Here is a 12794-nt window from a genome sequence, read left to right as displayed (position 1 = left end):
GCTGTACCTACGGGGGGGGGGGGGGGCCGCGTGCTCGGCCGGCGCTGTACCTACGGGGGGGGGGCCGCGTGCTCGGCCGGCGCTGTACCTACGGGCTGGGAGGGGGAGGGAGACGCTCTGCCAGCGCCGTACCTGCGGGGGTGGCCACGTGCTCGGCCGGCGCTGTACCTACGGGGGGGGGCCGCGTGCTCGGCCGGCGCTGTACCTACGGGCTGGGAGGGGGAGGGAGACGCTCTGCCAGCGCCGTACCTGCGGGGGGTGGCCACGTGCTCGGCCGGCGCTGTACCTACGGGGGGGGGGGCCGCGTGCTCGGCCGGCGCTGTACCTACGGGCTGGGAGGGGGAGGGAGACACTCTGCCAGCGCCGTACCTGCGGGGGTGGCCACGTGCTCGGCCGGCGCTGTACCTACGGGGGGGGGGCCGCGTGCTCGGCCGGCGCTGTACCTACGGGCTGGGAGGGGGAGGGAGACGCTCTGCCAGCGCCGTACCTGCAGGGGGTGGCCGCATGCTCGGCCAGTGCCGTACCCATGGGCGAATTGTTCTGGACAATGACAGGCCCGGTCAATATCTCTTACTGCAGTTGGGTTCAGGTTTCCTTTCCGGCTTCACGCTGACGGCCAGTGACACAGCGGACATCTGAGCGCTCAGCGCACAGCCCACGCCCTCTCACTGCCTGAGCGATGTCTGGCAGGGGGCGAGCGCTCCGTTAGGGTGCGTGCAGACAGCGGCGCCAGGGCAGGGGATAGCCGTTATCCCCAAATCACGTTTTCCGAGTCCTGACAGCGCCTCTGGGATTTCTAGATTGCGTTCGAAATGGGGCGCGCTGTCCTGACGGGCCGGGAAGCCTGCCCCCGCGAGGCGCGAGGGACGGTTCAGAACAGCGCTCGGCTTCAAAAGGAGCTTGTCTCGAGAGAAGGGTGCAGCGCAGACGCAGCCGGCTCTGCAGCGCGGTGCTCCTGCTTGCCAGGCCTTTTCCCTCCTCCCGCCTTCACTGCCTCATCCGCAGGACAGCTGCTGCAGGTGGGCGCCCGATGCGAGAGCCACCGTGTCCAAGTGAACGGAAATGCTCCTTAACACCAGACAATCCTCAGAGCAGCCTGAGCTGCCGAATCACGGGCAGAGCCAAGGCAAGCAGGGCACAGCAGGGCAGGGCAGGGCAGGGCACAGCACGGCAGGGCAGGGCACAGCACGGCAGGACAGGGCGGGGCACAGGAGGGCAGGGCAGGACACAGGAGGGCAGGGCAGGGCACAGGAGGGCACAGGAGGGCAGGGCAGGACACAGGAGGGCAGGGCAAGGCACAGGAGGGCACAGGAGGGCAGGGCAGGGCACAGGAGGGCAGGGCACAGGAGGGCAGGGCACAGGAGGGCAGGGCAGGGCAGGGCAGAGGAGGGCAGGGCAGGGCACAGGAGGGCAGGGCAGGGCACAGGAGGGCAGGGCAGGGCAGGGCACAGGAGGGCAGGGCAGGGCACAGGAGGGCAGAGGAGGGCAGGGCACAGGAGGGCAGGGCAGGGCAGGGCAGAGGAGGGCAGGGCAGGGCAGGGCACAGGAGGGCAGGGCAGGGCACGGCAGGGCCTTATCATGCACAAGGGGCCCATGTTCCCGAGCAGGCCCGGAGGAGTTCAGGCCTGCAGGCTCTGGCGCTGTCCCGCACACGCCGCTATCAGTCGGCGCCGAGCACTGCGAGCAAGGCGGTTCCCTCGGCCGGCCGAGCGCCTCACACCTGACCCAGCGCACGGTCGGACCGCAGGGCTTGGGGCTCACTTGTGACCTGGATGCCCATCAACCGGCTGCAAGGGGCCGAAGGGGGGAAGCAAGTACAAGCAGGCGGCAGATTCTGGTGGGACAGGTTTGATGGGTTACAAGTCCCGGGAAATGAGCGGCCCAGCCAATGAGAGGCCAAAGGGGATGGAGTCAGCTGAGGGCAGTGGGGCACAAGGCGGCTGGTTCTGGGAGTGCACACTGACCTCTCCGTCGCTGTCAGATATAACAATGAAGGCATCCACAAAACTGCGCTTCTTCTTGGCGTGGAGCGGGACCCTCTGCTCTTCCTCCTCCCCGGCTGGGCCCTTCGGATCGGGGCCTTCCGCGGGCTTCTTCCTCCTCAGCATCCCGCACTCTGCAAGACAGAGAGGCAGCTTGGCTTCCCTTCGCAGCCTCCAGCTCAGCTACTGCCAGCAAGCTACCCCGAGCGGCGCGCTGTCCGAGCCACGCTTCCCGCAGGGCGGCTCACATGGCTCGCAGGGTAGCGCAGCTCGCAGGGCGGCTCATGCGGACCGCAGGGCGGCTCATGCGGACCGCAGGGCGGCTCACCGGGCGGCTCGCAGGGTAGCGCGGCTCGCAGGGCGGCTTGCACGGACCGCAGGGCGGCTCGCAGGGTAGCGCGGCTTGCAGGGCGGCTCACACGGACCGCAGGGCCGCTCACAGGGTAGCGCGGCTCGCAGGGCGGCTCGCAGGGCGGCTCGCAGGGCAGGGCGGCTCGCAGGGTAGCGCAGCTCGCAGGGCAGGGCGGCTCGCAGGGCAGGGCGGCTCGCAGGGCGGCTCACAGGGCAGCTCGCAGGGCGGCTCACAGGGCAGGGCGGCTCGCAGGGTAGCGCAGCTCGCAGGGCGGCTCGGCTGTTCTCCTTTCTTGGCCTCCCACGCAGGGAGCAGACTCCCCTCAGCGCCTCCTCCCGGGCTCAGCAGGCATTCCTTTTCAGCAGGAGCCTGCCTCCCCCCGCCAGCACCCGGACACGGACCGCCGGGCGGCCTTGGCATTCCCGCGCAGGACACCAGAGCAGCCATGCCAGCTGGCAGCTTTCAGAGCCAATTGGCTGTGGGCAGAGGCCCTGGCTTGCCCGCACAGCGCGGACGCTCTCTGCACAGCAGTGCCAAGACAGGGGTGGGACAGAGATCAAGAGCCAGAAGCCGTGCCCCGTGCCTGGCACATGCCCTGGCTGCCAGCCAGCAGTGAAGTCAAGCTGCCCTCTGCCAAAAGGCTCCCCCCAAAGGCCACAGCAAGCCTCTGGCACGAGCACGAGCAGTCGGCGCGCCGGGAGACGCCTGCTGATCATTATCCCGCAGCCCCGGGAGCATTAGGCACCTCAGCAGGGACGGCAGGCGCCAGTCCTGCTCCTAGGGGGATCCTGCACCAGAACTGTAGGGATTCTGGGCACAGGATTTTCAAACCCTGCAGTTTTGCACATTCCCCGCCACGGCTCCACAATCCAATCACGCCAGTTTCAATCCTTTTCGCTATTTATTTCCACACGCCCGCCTGTCAGGTGCAGGAAACGCCTCTGGCGACAGGCTCCTCACAGGCCTATGCCTACAGAAGGCGAGCAACGGACGTGAGCTGCCGTTCAGAGTAAGGACGTTAGGTACCAACTAACCGACTCATCGAGCAGTCCATGCACATTTGCAGACTATTCGATTCGCTGATAGGACGCCTCGGTCTTTGAGCGAGGAGAACGAGGATCCCCGGCCGGCCCCGGGCTCCACGTGGCCCTGCAGCTTTGAAAAGCCACGTGCAGCCTGGGGACATCCCAGCCGGCCCCGGGCTCCACGTGGCCCTGCAGCTTTGAAAAGCCATGTGCAGCCTGGGGACATCCCAGCCGGCCCCGGGCTCCACGTGGCCCTGCAGCTTTGAAACGCCATGTGCAGCCTGGGGACATCCCAGCCGGCCCCGGGCTCCATGTGGCCCTGCAGCTTTGAAACGCCATGTGCAGCCTGGGGACATCCCAGCCGGCCCCGGGCTCCACGTGGCCCTGCAGCTTTGAAACGCCATGTGCAGCCTGGGGACATCCCAGCCGGCCCCGGGCTCCACGTGGCCCTGCAGCTTTGAAACGCCATGTGCAGCCTGGGGACATCCCAGCCGGCCCCGGGCTCCACGTGGCCCTGCAGCTTTGAAACGCCACGTGCAGCCTGGGGACATCCCAGCCGGCCCCGGGCTGCAGGCGGCATTTCGAAACGGCAGAACCACATGGGGCCGGGGTCTGGCCCAGGCTTCAAGCAGCGCTGCCGCTTTGAAATACCCCCCCCTTTCCGCCTCTGTCTGACAGAGGCAGCGGGGGGCGGGGAGCAACTAGTCCTTCACACCCCTAGTGCAGAGCCATACTTCCCACCCCCTCCGAAGCGCAGCGCGGGGAGTCGGGTACCGGAGGAGCTGAGGGTGAGGGACGGAGCCTGGGAGGAAACCTGGGGGTGGGGTGGAAAAGTATGGAAGTTTCTGGGGGGAGCAGAGGGATTGCTTGGGCGTTGGGGAGCCTCTCCCATTCAGTCCCTAGTTCAGCACTGTCACCACACTAGCTGCTGCCCCTGCCGGGATGCCTGGCCTGGCCTGGCTGTTAAAGGCGCAGGACACAGGCGGCCCGTGGGCCAGGGGTCCAAGAGCCCCGAGTTCCAAGACAGGAAGCAAAGGGCAGGAGAACGGGGAGAGGGACCTAGTGGTGCCCAGGGCTCTGGGCCGACGCCAGGGCTGCTCAGCACATTCCCAAAGGGGCAAGCAGGCAGACGATAAGAATCACTCAAGGTGTTCCACCCAAAGCTGCTGCGAGGCGCTACAGCGGGATCCCGTAACACAGGAGACGGGGCAGCACGCCGGCCGCTGGGATTCCGAGTGAAACGCCAGCTAATGCTCGTGGCAAAAGAGGATCCCGGCTCTGCACAGGAGTGACAGGGCCGACGTGTGCCGATCCCGCAACAGAGACCTGGGGTCAGTGAGGACAGTGCTCCAACAAGATCTCCTTGTGCAGGGACACTGAGGCCCATTAGCAAAGGAAGAGGTAAGGCGGTGTGACGTAGTGGGGGTACTTGCTGGGCTGTGGTGACCCCTGCTGTCTGGAGCAAGACCCAGCAGGGAAAACCCCACTATGCAAAGGTGATGCCAAACTTGTTGAACCAGACACCCCCCATGGAGAGGAACAAAGGAAGGGGGATGCTGCCCTGGCTGGGGGGCAGGGCTGGAAGAGAGGTAGTTAGTTACTGTCTGGGAGCATGGAGGAGACAGCCTAGGGAAAGGGGCTGGAGTTTAGGGGCCCAGTCTCCCCCATCTCAAGGGGGCCTGAGGCATCCTAGCCCAGCTCTGTGACCAGATTCCATCTGTGCTGTGCTGTAACCTGGAGAGGCAATAAACTTCCTCTATTCCACCGGCTGGTGCAGTCTGTTTGTGCCATTTCGGGGTGCAGGAGACGGGGGACCCCAACGCGCCGTCACAGGCAGCGTGACACATCACGCTGCCTCTGGCCAGCCGTGCGGCGACCACACGTGAAACGGTGTGCGAACGTGGACACCCCGTCTCAAAGAAGCTATCTTGGCATTGGAAAGGCCCAGAGAAGGGCGACACAGATGATATGGGGCACGAAATACGTTCCGTTTGAGGAGAATTCAAAAGGCTGGGACTTTGCAGCGTGCAAAAAAGGGGCAAAAGGGATGGCGGTTTATGAAATCCTGAATGGAAAGACTGAAGTGTTATGTGTTTCTTTGGATAACACAAGAACTCAACACAATTCATAGGCAGCAGATTTAAAACAAAGTATTTCTTCACAGTCAACCTGTGGAACTCTTTGCCGGGGTGTTGTGAAGTAGGGATGTGAAATATCGGTTAATTCACTAGTCGATTAACCTCATGAATTCTTATTGGTTCCTCCACCATTGTATAGTCGACGGGCCTGACCCCCAAGGAGCCCCCGTCTCTCCGCACTGCTACCTCTGGATCAGAGACAGCAGTGCAGGATGCCAGGCGGGAGCTGGTCCGCAAGGGGAGCCAGTTTAAAAACCAGCTCCCCTCGCAGACCGGCTGCTTGTCGCCCTGTGCTGCTACCTCTGACACAGAAGCAGCAGTGCAGGGCGGCAGCAGCCCGTCTGGGGGGTGGGGGGCTAAGCTCCCGGACCCGGCACAAGCCGGAACTGAGCCGGGCTGCCTGCCCGCCTGGCTCCTAACACCTGAAATGCAGAGCTGCAGCGGGGTAGGTCCAGCACCCAGCACGAGCCAGGACTGAGCCGGGCTGTTGGTCAGCCTGTACTGGGGGGAGGGGTGGTCTACAGCATTAGCCAATAAGCGTTTGTGTATCGGTTAATCAGTTAATCAACTCCACCAGCGCATCCCAGCGAGAAGGCCAAAGCGAGGCCAGAGGTCAAAGAGAGCCAGCTACGCTCCTGGAGAGCGGGTCCCTCCGTGGCCAGGAGCCAGCATGAGCAGGGATCCATGCCATGCTGGAGTGGGAGACAGGGCGAGTCACTCGGTCCCTTGAAGCACCCGGCACTGGCCACGGCCGAAGGCTGCTGGGCTAGACGGCTTTCGTCTGACCTCGCACGGCCACTCTCATGCTGCTACACAGACCCCAGATGATCTCTCTCCACCCCCAAGCGGAGGCAGGCCCGCTCGGAACAGAGTAAGAATAGACATTAACATCTGACACCCAACAGTGCCAGAGGGCGGGGAGAGCGAGTCAGCCTGTAACTGAGAAACCTTGAGAACCAGCGACTCGTCCTGCAGCACCCGAGGGACTAGGCACCCAGGCGTTGGGGGCTCCCGGGAAGCAGCGGGCTCAGGATCCCAGCTGCCTGTTGGTAGTTTCTAAGGTGCTGCAGGACGAGTGGCTGTCTCAGGTTTTTCAGGGTCCCTTAAGTAACTTACAGTGTCCGAACCTATTATCAGAGCTGAGAGTCTAGCAGGGCCCCAACCTACGGGTCCCCACTGCATTTCCAAAGGGGTGCCAGGTGGCTCGTAAGGAGCCATTCACACATTGTTTGAATTGCCCTGGGTGACCAAGTCTTCCTGAATTGACAAAATGGGTCCCCATCTGGAAAAGGCTGGGAACGGCTGGGCTAGCGTTTGCTTAGTGTTCTTGAGGAATTACACACAGGGCTTCTGTCCACTCCAGTGGCCACATTATCTACCAAAAACGAGGGCTTTTAAGTGCCTAAGTGGCCGGAGGAATCAGCCCGCCCCCCCTTTGAAATGGCACTCGGATCTGGAGCTGTGGTTTTAAAGTCTGGCTCACCAAGCCTGCGTGGCTACTGGTTTTACCTGGGGCGTTTGCACTCTGCTTCCTGTTTCTTTGCCCAGGATGGCATTCTATTTTTGGAGATCTAGAGTCTGTTTATCAGTTTCCGCCCAGCACTATACCCCTATCGTTCACACGCACAAGGCTATTTCTTAAAGGTGTCACAACACTATTGCGGCTGGCTGGACAAACGGTTTGGTAAAGCCTCCCTCGGCTGGGTAGGTCCTCAGCTGGCTCTTCTCCAGCTGTTCCCATTCAGCCGACAGCTGGCCCACCGCACCTCTGCCCTGGCAGCAGCCTGCCCCTCTTTGCCTCTCCAAGATTACGCTGTCCACGGCATGCAGGAGACTACCGGGGCTATCTGCAATCCAGCCTCGTGTGGGAAGAGCGCCAGCGACCCTTCAACCTACCAAAAGCACATCCAAGAGCTATTCTGGACCTGCCAGATGCTGGCCGGATCTTTGGCACTTCGAGTGGCGGGGTCCCCCAGAACCCTACCTGGCATTTCAGCATTGCCAATGGCAACGTGTCAGCTGGGGACGAATGTGCCTGCTCACAGCTTCTTGACAAGGCCTGTGCTCTTAAAGATGCCTCCCTGAGCACCCACGGGTACGTGCTGCACCCCAGTCGCCCCCAGTGCTCGCGAGACCCTGGGAAAGTATCCCTCAGTGGCCGGGGGTGCAAGCCCAGAACAGGACGTGTGCCCTCTGTCAGCCCACTGCAGTTCAGGGAACCGTACTGCTGCAGCTCTCTGCATCACGCCCTGCACCTTCCCACGAGGAACAGTCCCCACGGCCTCACACACTTGGGAGAATGCACGGCCATGCAATCTCCCCAGGCAGTGCCTGGTTCTCGGGCCCGCTTCCCGGGGGAGGTGAGTAACAACCTGGCCTTTGGATTCCTTGTGTCCAGCAGGGCCAGTCCCTACACCTGAACGTTGTGCTGCCTGCTCCGAGCAGCAGAACTGCGCAGGCTCTGCACTTGGTGAGAACCGCACCTCCTGGATTAGCATCAGCACGGCACAGAGCACCCTGGAGAGTGACACATGGGACTGGCAGATTTGAAAACCAGGGTGGAAACGTCAGGCTGGAGCAAGCATCAGGAATGCCGAAAGCTGCATGGTGGGAACATGGTGCCTAGCTCCCTGGGCACATGGCTAGCACTCCGCAAACATCCCACAAGGCAGCGTCCCAGAGCGCGGCACAGGCCACAGGGGGAACCTCCCGGGGGAACCTCCCTGGGGCACCAGTCTCTAGTGATGCAGCCGTTGTGGTGACTGCACCACGAGGAAGCAAGCAACCAAGTATGCACAATGCCGAGCAGCAGCCAAAAGTCACCCCCAGCGTGCACTGGCCAGGCCTAGTAGCACAGACACGGGCTCAGACACAGCAACGGGAGACCAGGAGGCGGAAATAAAGGACTTCCCACCCACTCCTTCCGCAGCAGGGCAAGTCCCTTAGCACACGCCCCTGGCTGACCCCTGCAACAAGCCTTGCCGCAAGGCTGGAGAGGAAGGGCCTCAGGGGCTATGCGGAAGGGAAGCAGCCCTCACCTTAGTATTCTCAGAATAACGGGCAAAGGCCAAAGGCCCAACAGGCATTTCAGTGCGGTATTTGGGGCAAGGCGGACGATGTGGGAAGAGCAGGTGTTGCTGATGAAATGCCTTCCACTCCAACAGGATCGTGGCAGGATTGTACACAGGAACGACAAAGGCAGGCGCCAGAGAACTGGCATCCAAGGGTTTCAAAAGTGCTGGCGCACAAGCCGGAGGGCCAGTCCCACTCCGTCCTGGCAGGGGAGAAGCTCCAGAAGAAAGCGACTGGTGCCAATATTTCAAAAGGGGAAATGGGAGGACCCGGGTAGCTGCGGGCTGTCAGTCTGACATTGATCTGGGACAAGACACAGGAGCAGTTGATTAACGAGGAAGGAAAGGCTGGGAGTATAATAATGCCCGTCATGACGAGATGGCGATTTGGCTGATAAATGTAATAATGTTGATGTAACAGGCTTAGAATTCTGAATGGCATTTAACTTGGCACCACGTGACGCTGGGATTAACAAACAGGAACAACAGCTTCACCCTGGCAGATGAAACGAGCAGAAAGCTGCTACCCGGGCGGTCTCAAAACGCAGCTGGAAACAGGGACTCATTACCAAGCAGGGCTTTCCCACAGGGGTCTTGCAGGAAACGGTTCCTATTTAACAGCTCTCTCAATGACAAGCAAGACGACATAAAATCACTGATCAGCTTTACACATGACACAAAAGTTGGGGGCGTGAGAAACAAAGACCAGGAAAGACAGAACGCTCTGGTCCCTGGGAACACACAAAACTGGTTGTAATTCGGCTTGTGGGTACCTCGAGGAGCCAAAGCACAGGCCCTGGTCACAGCACGGAGGACTCCGTGGGGAAGATTTGGGACTGTGGCGGAGAATCAGCTGGACGTGTGTGCACAACACTGGCTGGGAAGGGACGCCATCCATGGAGGCACAACCAGGCTCTTGAGTGGGAGCAGAAAGGCTGTTTTCCCTCTGGATTTGGCACTGGTGCTACTGCTGCTGGAACCTGTGGCCAGCTCTGGTGTCACTAGGGATGTGAGCGTAAAGCAGGGGCTGCCAGCCCATTCAGCGGAGAGAGCTGGGACAGCAATGGGAAAATGCTGGCCCCCATTTTGTTGAGAGAAAAAAAAAAAAAAGCAAGAGCTCCCCATTTTGAATTGCCGCACCGGACGGCTCCCCTGCCCCCATGAGCATGGGGGCCATTTCTAGGGGCGCAGGGGCAGCTTCACGAGCCGCACTTTAAAGGGGAGAAGAGCCGCATGCGGGGGTAGCCACCCCGGTATGAACGTTACACTCCTGTGTGAGGGGCAGGCGGGAGCTGCGTGCGAATGCACACCCAGCGGTTACACGTTTACCCATACAAACCCGTTGGCATCCCCAGCGCCCACGGGCCAAGAAGGATGTTGACACACGGAGAAGGCTCAGGGAAGATTAGCCTGCCCTGTGCTATTTGACAATGGGGGCCGCGCTCTGGCACGGAGAAGGTGGCAGACACGCGTCTGTAGCAAGGCCTAGCTGTCCCACGGGGAGGGCAATTAACATGCACTCGTTTGCCAAGGATCGAGGCAGATTCTCCATCGCTAACAATATTAAAATCGAGATCGGAGGTGGGGGCTGGGGGGGCGGTAATGGGGGGCGGGGGGGCGGTAATGGGGGTGGGGGCGGGGGGGCGGTAACGGAGGTGGGGGCGGGGGGGCGGTAATGAGGGTGGGGGCGGGGGTTGGGGGGCGGTAATGGGGGGTGGGGGGCGGTGGGGGGGGGGCGGTAATGGGGGTGGGGGCGGGGGGCGGTAACGGAGGTGGGGGCGGGGGTTGGGGGGCAGTAATGGCGGACGGGGGGGCGGTACTGAGGGTGGGGGCGGGGGTTGGGGGGCGGTAATGGGGGCGGGGGGCGGTACTGAGGGTGGGGGCGGGGGTTGGGGGGCGGTAATGGGGGACGGGGGGGCGGTACTGAGGGTGGGGGCGGGGGTTGGGGGGCGGTAATGGGGGCGGGGGGGGCGGTAATGGGGGCGGGGGGGGGGGCGGTAATGGGGGCGGGGGGGGGCGGAGGGTGGGGGCGGGGGTTGGGGGGTGGTAATGGGGGCGGGGGGGCGGGGGGGCGGTAATGAGGGTGGGGGCGGGGGTTGGGGGGCGGTAATGGGGGCGGGGGGGCGGTAATGAGGGTGGGGGCGGGGGTTGGGGGCGGTAATGGGGGGCGGGGGGCGGTAATGAGGGTGGGGGCGGGGGTTGGGGGGCGGTAATGGGGGCGGGGGGGCGGTAATGAGGGTGGGGGCGGGGGTTGGGGGGCGGTAATGGGGGGCGGGGGCGGGGGTTGGGGGGCGGTAATGGGGGCGGGGGGGCGGTAATGGGGGGTGGGGTGGAGGGGCGGTAATGGGGGTGGGGGCGGGGGCGGCGGTAATGGGGGGCGGTAATGGGGGGCGGGGGGGGGGGGGGGGCGGTAATGGGGGGCGGGGTGGAGGGGCGGTAATGGGGGTGGGGGCGGGGGCGGCGGTAATGGGGGGCGGTAATGGGGGGCGGGGGGGCGGTAATGGGGGGCGGGGTGGAGGGGCGGTAATGGGGGTGGGGGTGGGGGCGGCGGTAATGAGGGCGGGGGGCGGTAATGGGGGCGGGGGTGGGGGCGGGGGGGCGGTAACGGAGGTGGGGGCAGGGGTTGGGGGGCAGTAATGGCGGACGGGGGGGCGGTACTGAGGGTGGGGGCGGGGGTTGGGGGGCGGTAATGGGGGCGGGGGGGCGGTACTGAGGGTGGGGGCGGGGGTTGGGGGGGCGGTAATGGGGGGCGGGGGCGGTAATGGGGGCGGGGGGGGGGGGCGGTACTGAGGGGGGGCGGGGGGTGGCACGGCCCAAGGAAGGGATTTCCGCAAAGCCGCTGGCCCCTCCCCCCCTTGGGGTGCCGTGACCACTAGTCGCTGCGCCCCCAGGACCGAGGCTGAGCGCGGGAACGGGGCCCGGGGGGGCTGCTCGTCGCGTGCGGCCCCCCCCGCTTGCCGGGAGCCCCCGCGGCCCGCCCCCTGCCCACTAGGCAGCACTGCCCGGCGCCAGCCGCCCCGCCCTGCTCCGGCCGGGGGGGGCTACTCACCGGGCCCCGCGGCTCCCCAGGCCGCTCCTCTCCCGCCGCGCTCCGCGAGCCCGCTGCCCACACCCAAGCTGGCCGCGGCGGCCTCGCTGCCCTGTGCCCTCATCCAATATGGCGGGGCCGTGCCTACGCGATCCCGAGCGACGCCCCCGCCGCCATCTTGCTCCCGGGCAGAGAGGCGCCCTTGCCAGCTGTTGGCCCTGCGCCTGCGCAGCGGTTCGAGGCTGGGTTCCCCAGCTCGGGCACCACCCCGCGCCCCGCCGCCGCTCCTCTGCGCCCCGCAACGCGGTGCCGGCTCCGGGAGGGCACGGGGCGGGATGCGATGTCACCTGTGCCCCGCCTACAGCTGCTGCACCGCGTACCTCCGGCTCGTCTCTCTAGGGACACACCTGCCCTCCCAGCCCGGAGCCCCCCCCATCTGCCCTCCCAGCCCGGAGCCCCCCCGTCTGCCCTCCCCTCCCCTCCCCTCCCAGCCCGGAGCCCCCCCGTCTGCCCTCCCCTCCCCTCCCCTCCCAGCCCGGAGCCCCCCGTCTGTCCTCCCCTCCCCTCCCCTCCCAGCCCGGAGCCCCCCCGTCTGCCCTCCCCTCCCCTCCCAGCCCGGAGCCCCCCCGTCTGCCCTCCCCTCCCCTCCCCTCCCAGCCCGGAGCCCCCCGTCTGTCCTCCCCTCCCCTCCCCTCCCAGCCCAGAGCCCCCCCGTCTGTCCTCCCCTCCCCTCCCCTCCCCTCCCCTCCCCTCCCAGCCCGGAGCCCCCCCGTCTGCCCTCCCCTCCCCTCCTCCTCTCCCTCCCCTCCCAGCCCAGAGCCCCCCGTCTGTCCTCCCCTCCCCTCCCAGCCCAGAGCCCCCCCGTCTGTCCTCCCCTCCCCTCCCCTCCCAGCCCGGAGCCCCCCCCATCTGCCCTCCCAGCCCGGAGCCCCCCCCGTGTGCCCTCCGCTCCCCTCCCAGCCCGGAGCCCCCCCGTGTGCCCTCCGCTCCCCTCCCAGCCCAGAGCCCCCCCGTCTGTCCTCCCCTCCCCTCCCCTCCCAGCCCGGAGCCCCCCCCAGCCCAGCCCCCCCCCAGTGCCCTGCTCCCCTCCCCTCCCCTCCCAGCCCGGAGCCCCCCCCATCTGCCCTCCCAGCCCGGAGCCCCCCCGTCTGCCCTCCCCTCCCCTCCCAGCCCGGAGCCCCCCCCATCTGCCCTCCCA

The 12794-nt window shown here is 65.2% G+C and overlaps 1 protein-coding gene across 6 annotated transcripts in view; it reads right to left on the bottom strand.

The window, feature by feature from the left end:
* UIMC1 (ubiquitin interaction motif containing 1) overlaps nt 1–11881 on the bottom strand; it is a 39658-nt gene extending 27777 nt beyond the window's left edge. For 2 of the 6 annotated variants that reach the window (XR_016346924.1, XM_089769426.1), the window contains exons 1-2: nt 11618–11877; nt 1965–2116 (exon numbers count right to left, since the gene is read on the bottom strand). Coding sequence is in view for 4 of the 6 variants with exons in the window: in XM_089769426.1 (XP_089625552.1) it covers nt 1965–2116; nt 11618–11720 (255 nt within the window). In the remaining 2 variants the exon portion in view is untranslated. Of the gene's footprint in view, nt 1–487; nt 654–1964; nt 2117–11617 lie in introns of those variants that run through there. The other 4 variants (XM_089769427.1, XM_089769424.1, XM_089769423.1 and 1 more) reach the window with 4 other exon arrangements.
* Nucleotides 11882–12794: the final 913 nt, after the last annotated feature.

This window comes from Pelodiscus sinensis, chromosome 16 (assembly GCF_052426305.1).
Source record: "Pelodiscus sinensis isolate ZL-2025 chromosome 16, ASM5242630v1, whole genome shotgun sequence".
Taxonomy (NCBI): Eukaryota; Metazoa; Chordata; order Testudines; family Trionychidae; genus Pelodiscus; species Pelodiscus sinensis.
The sequence above is the reverse complement of the archived record's forward strand: the minus strand, read 5'-3'. Positions and strand labels throughout refer to the sequence as shown.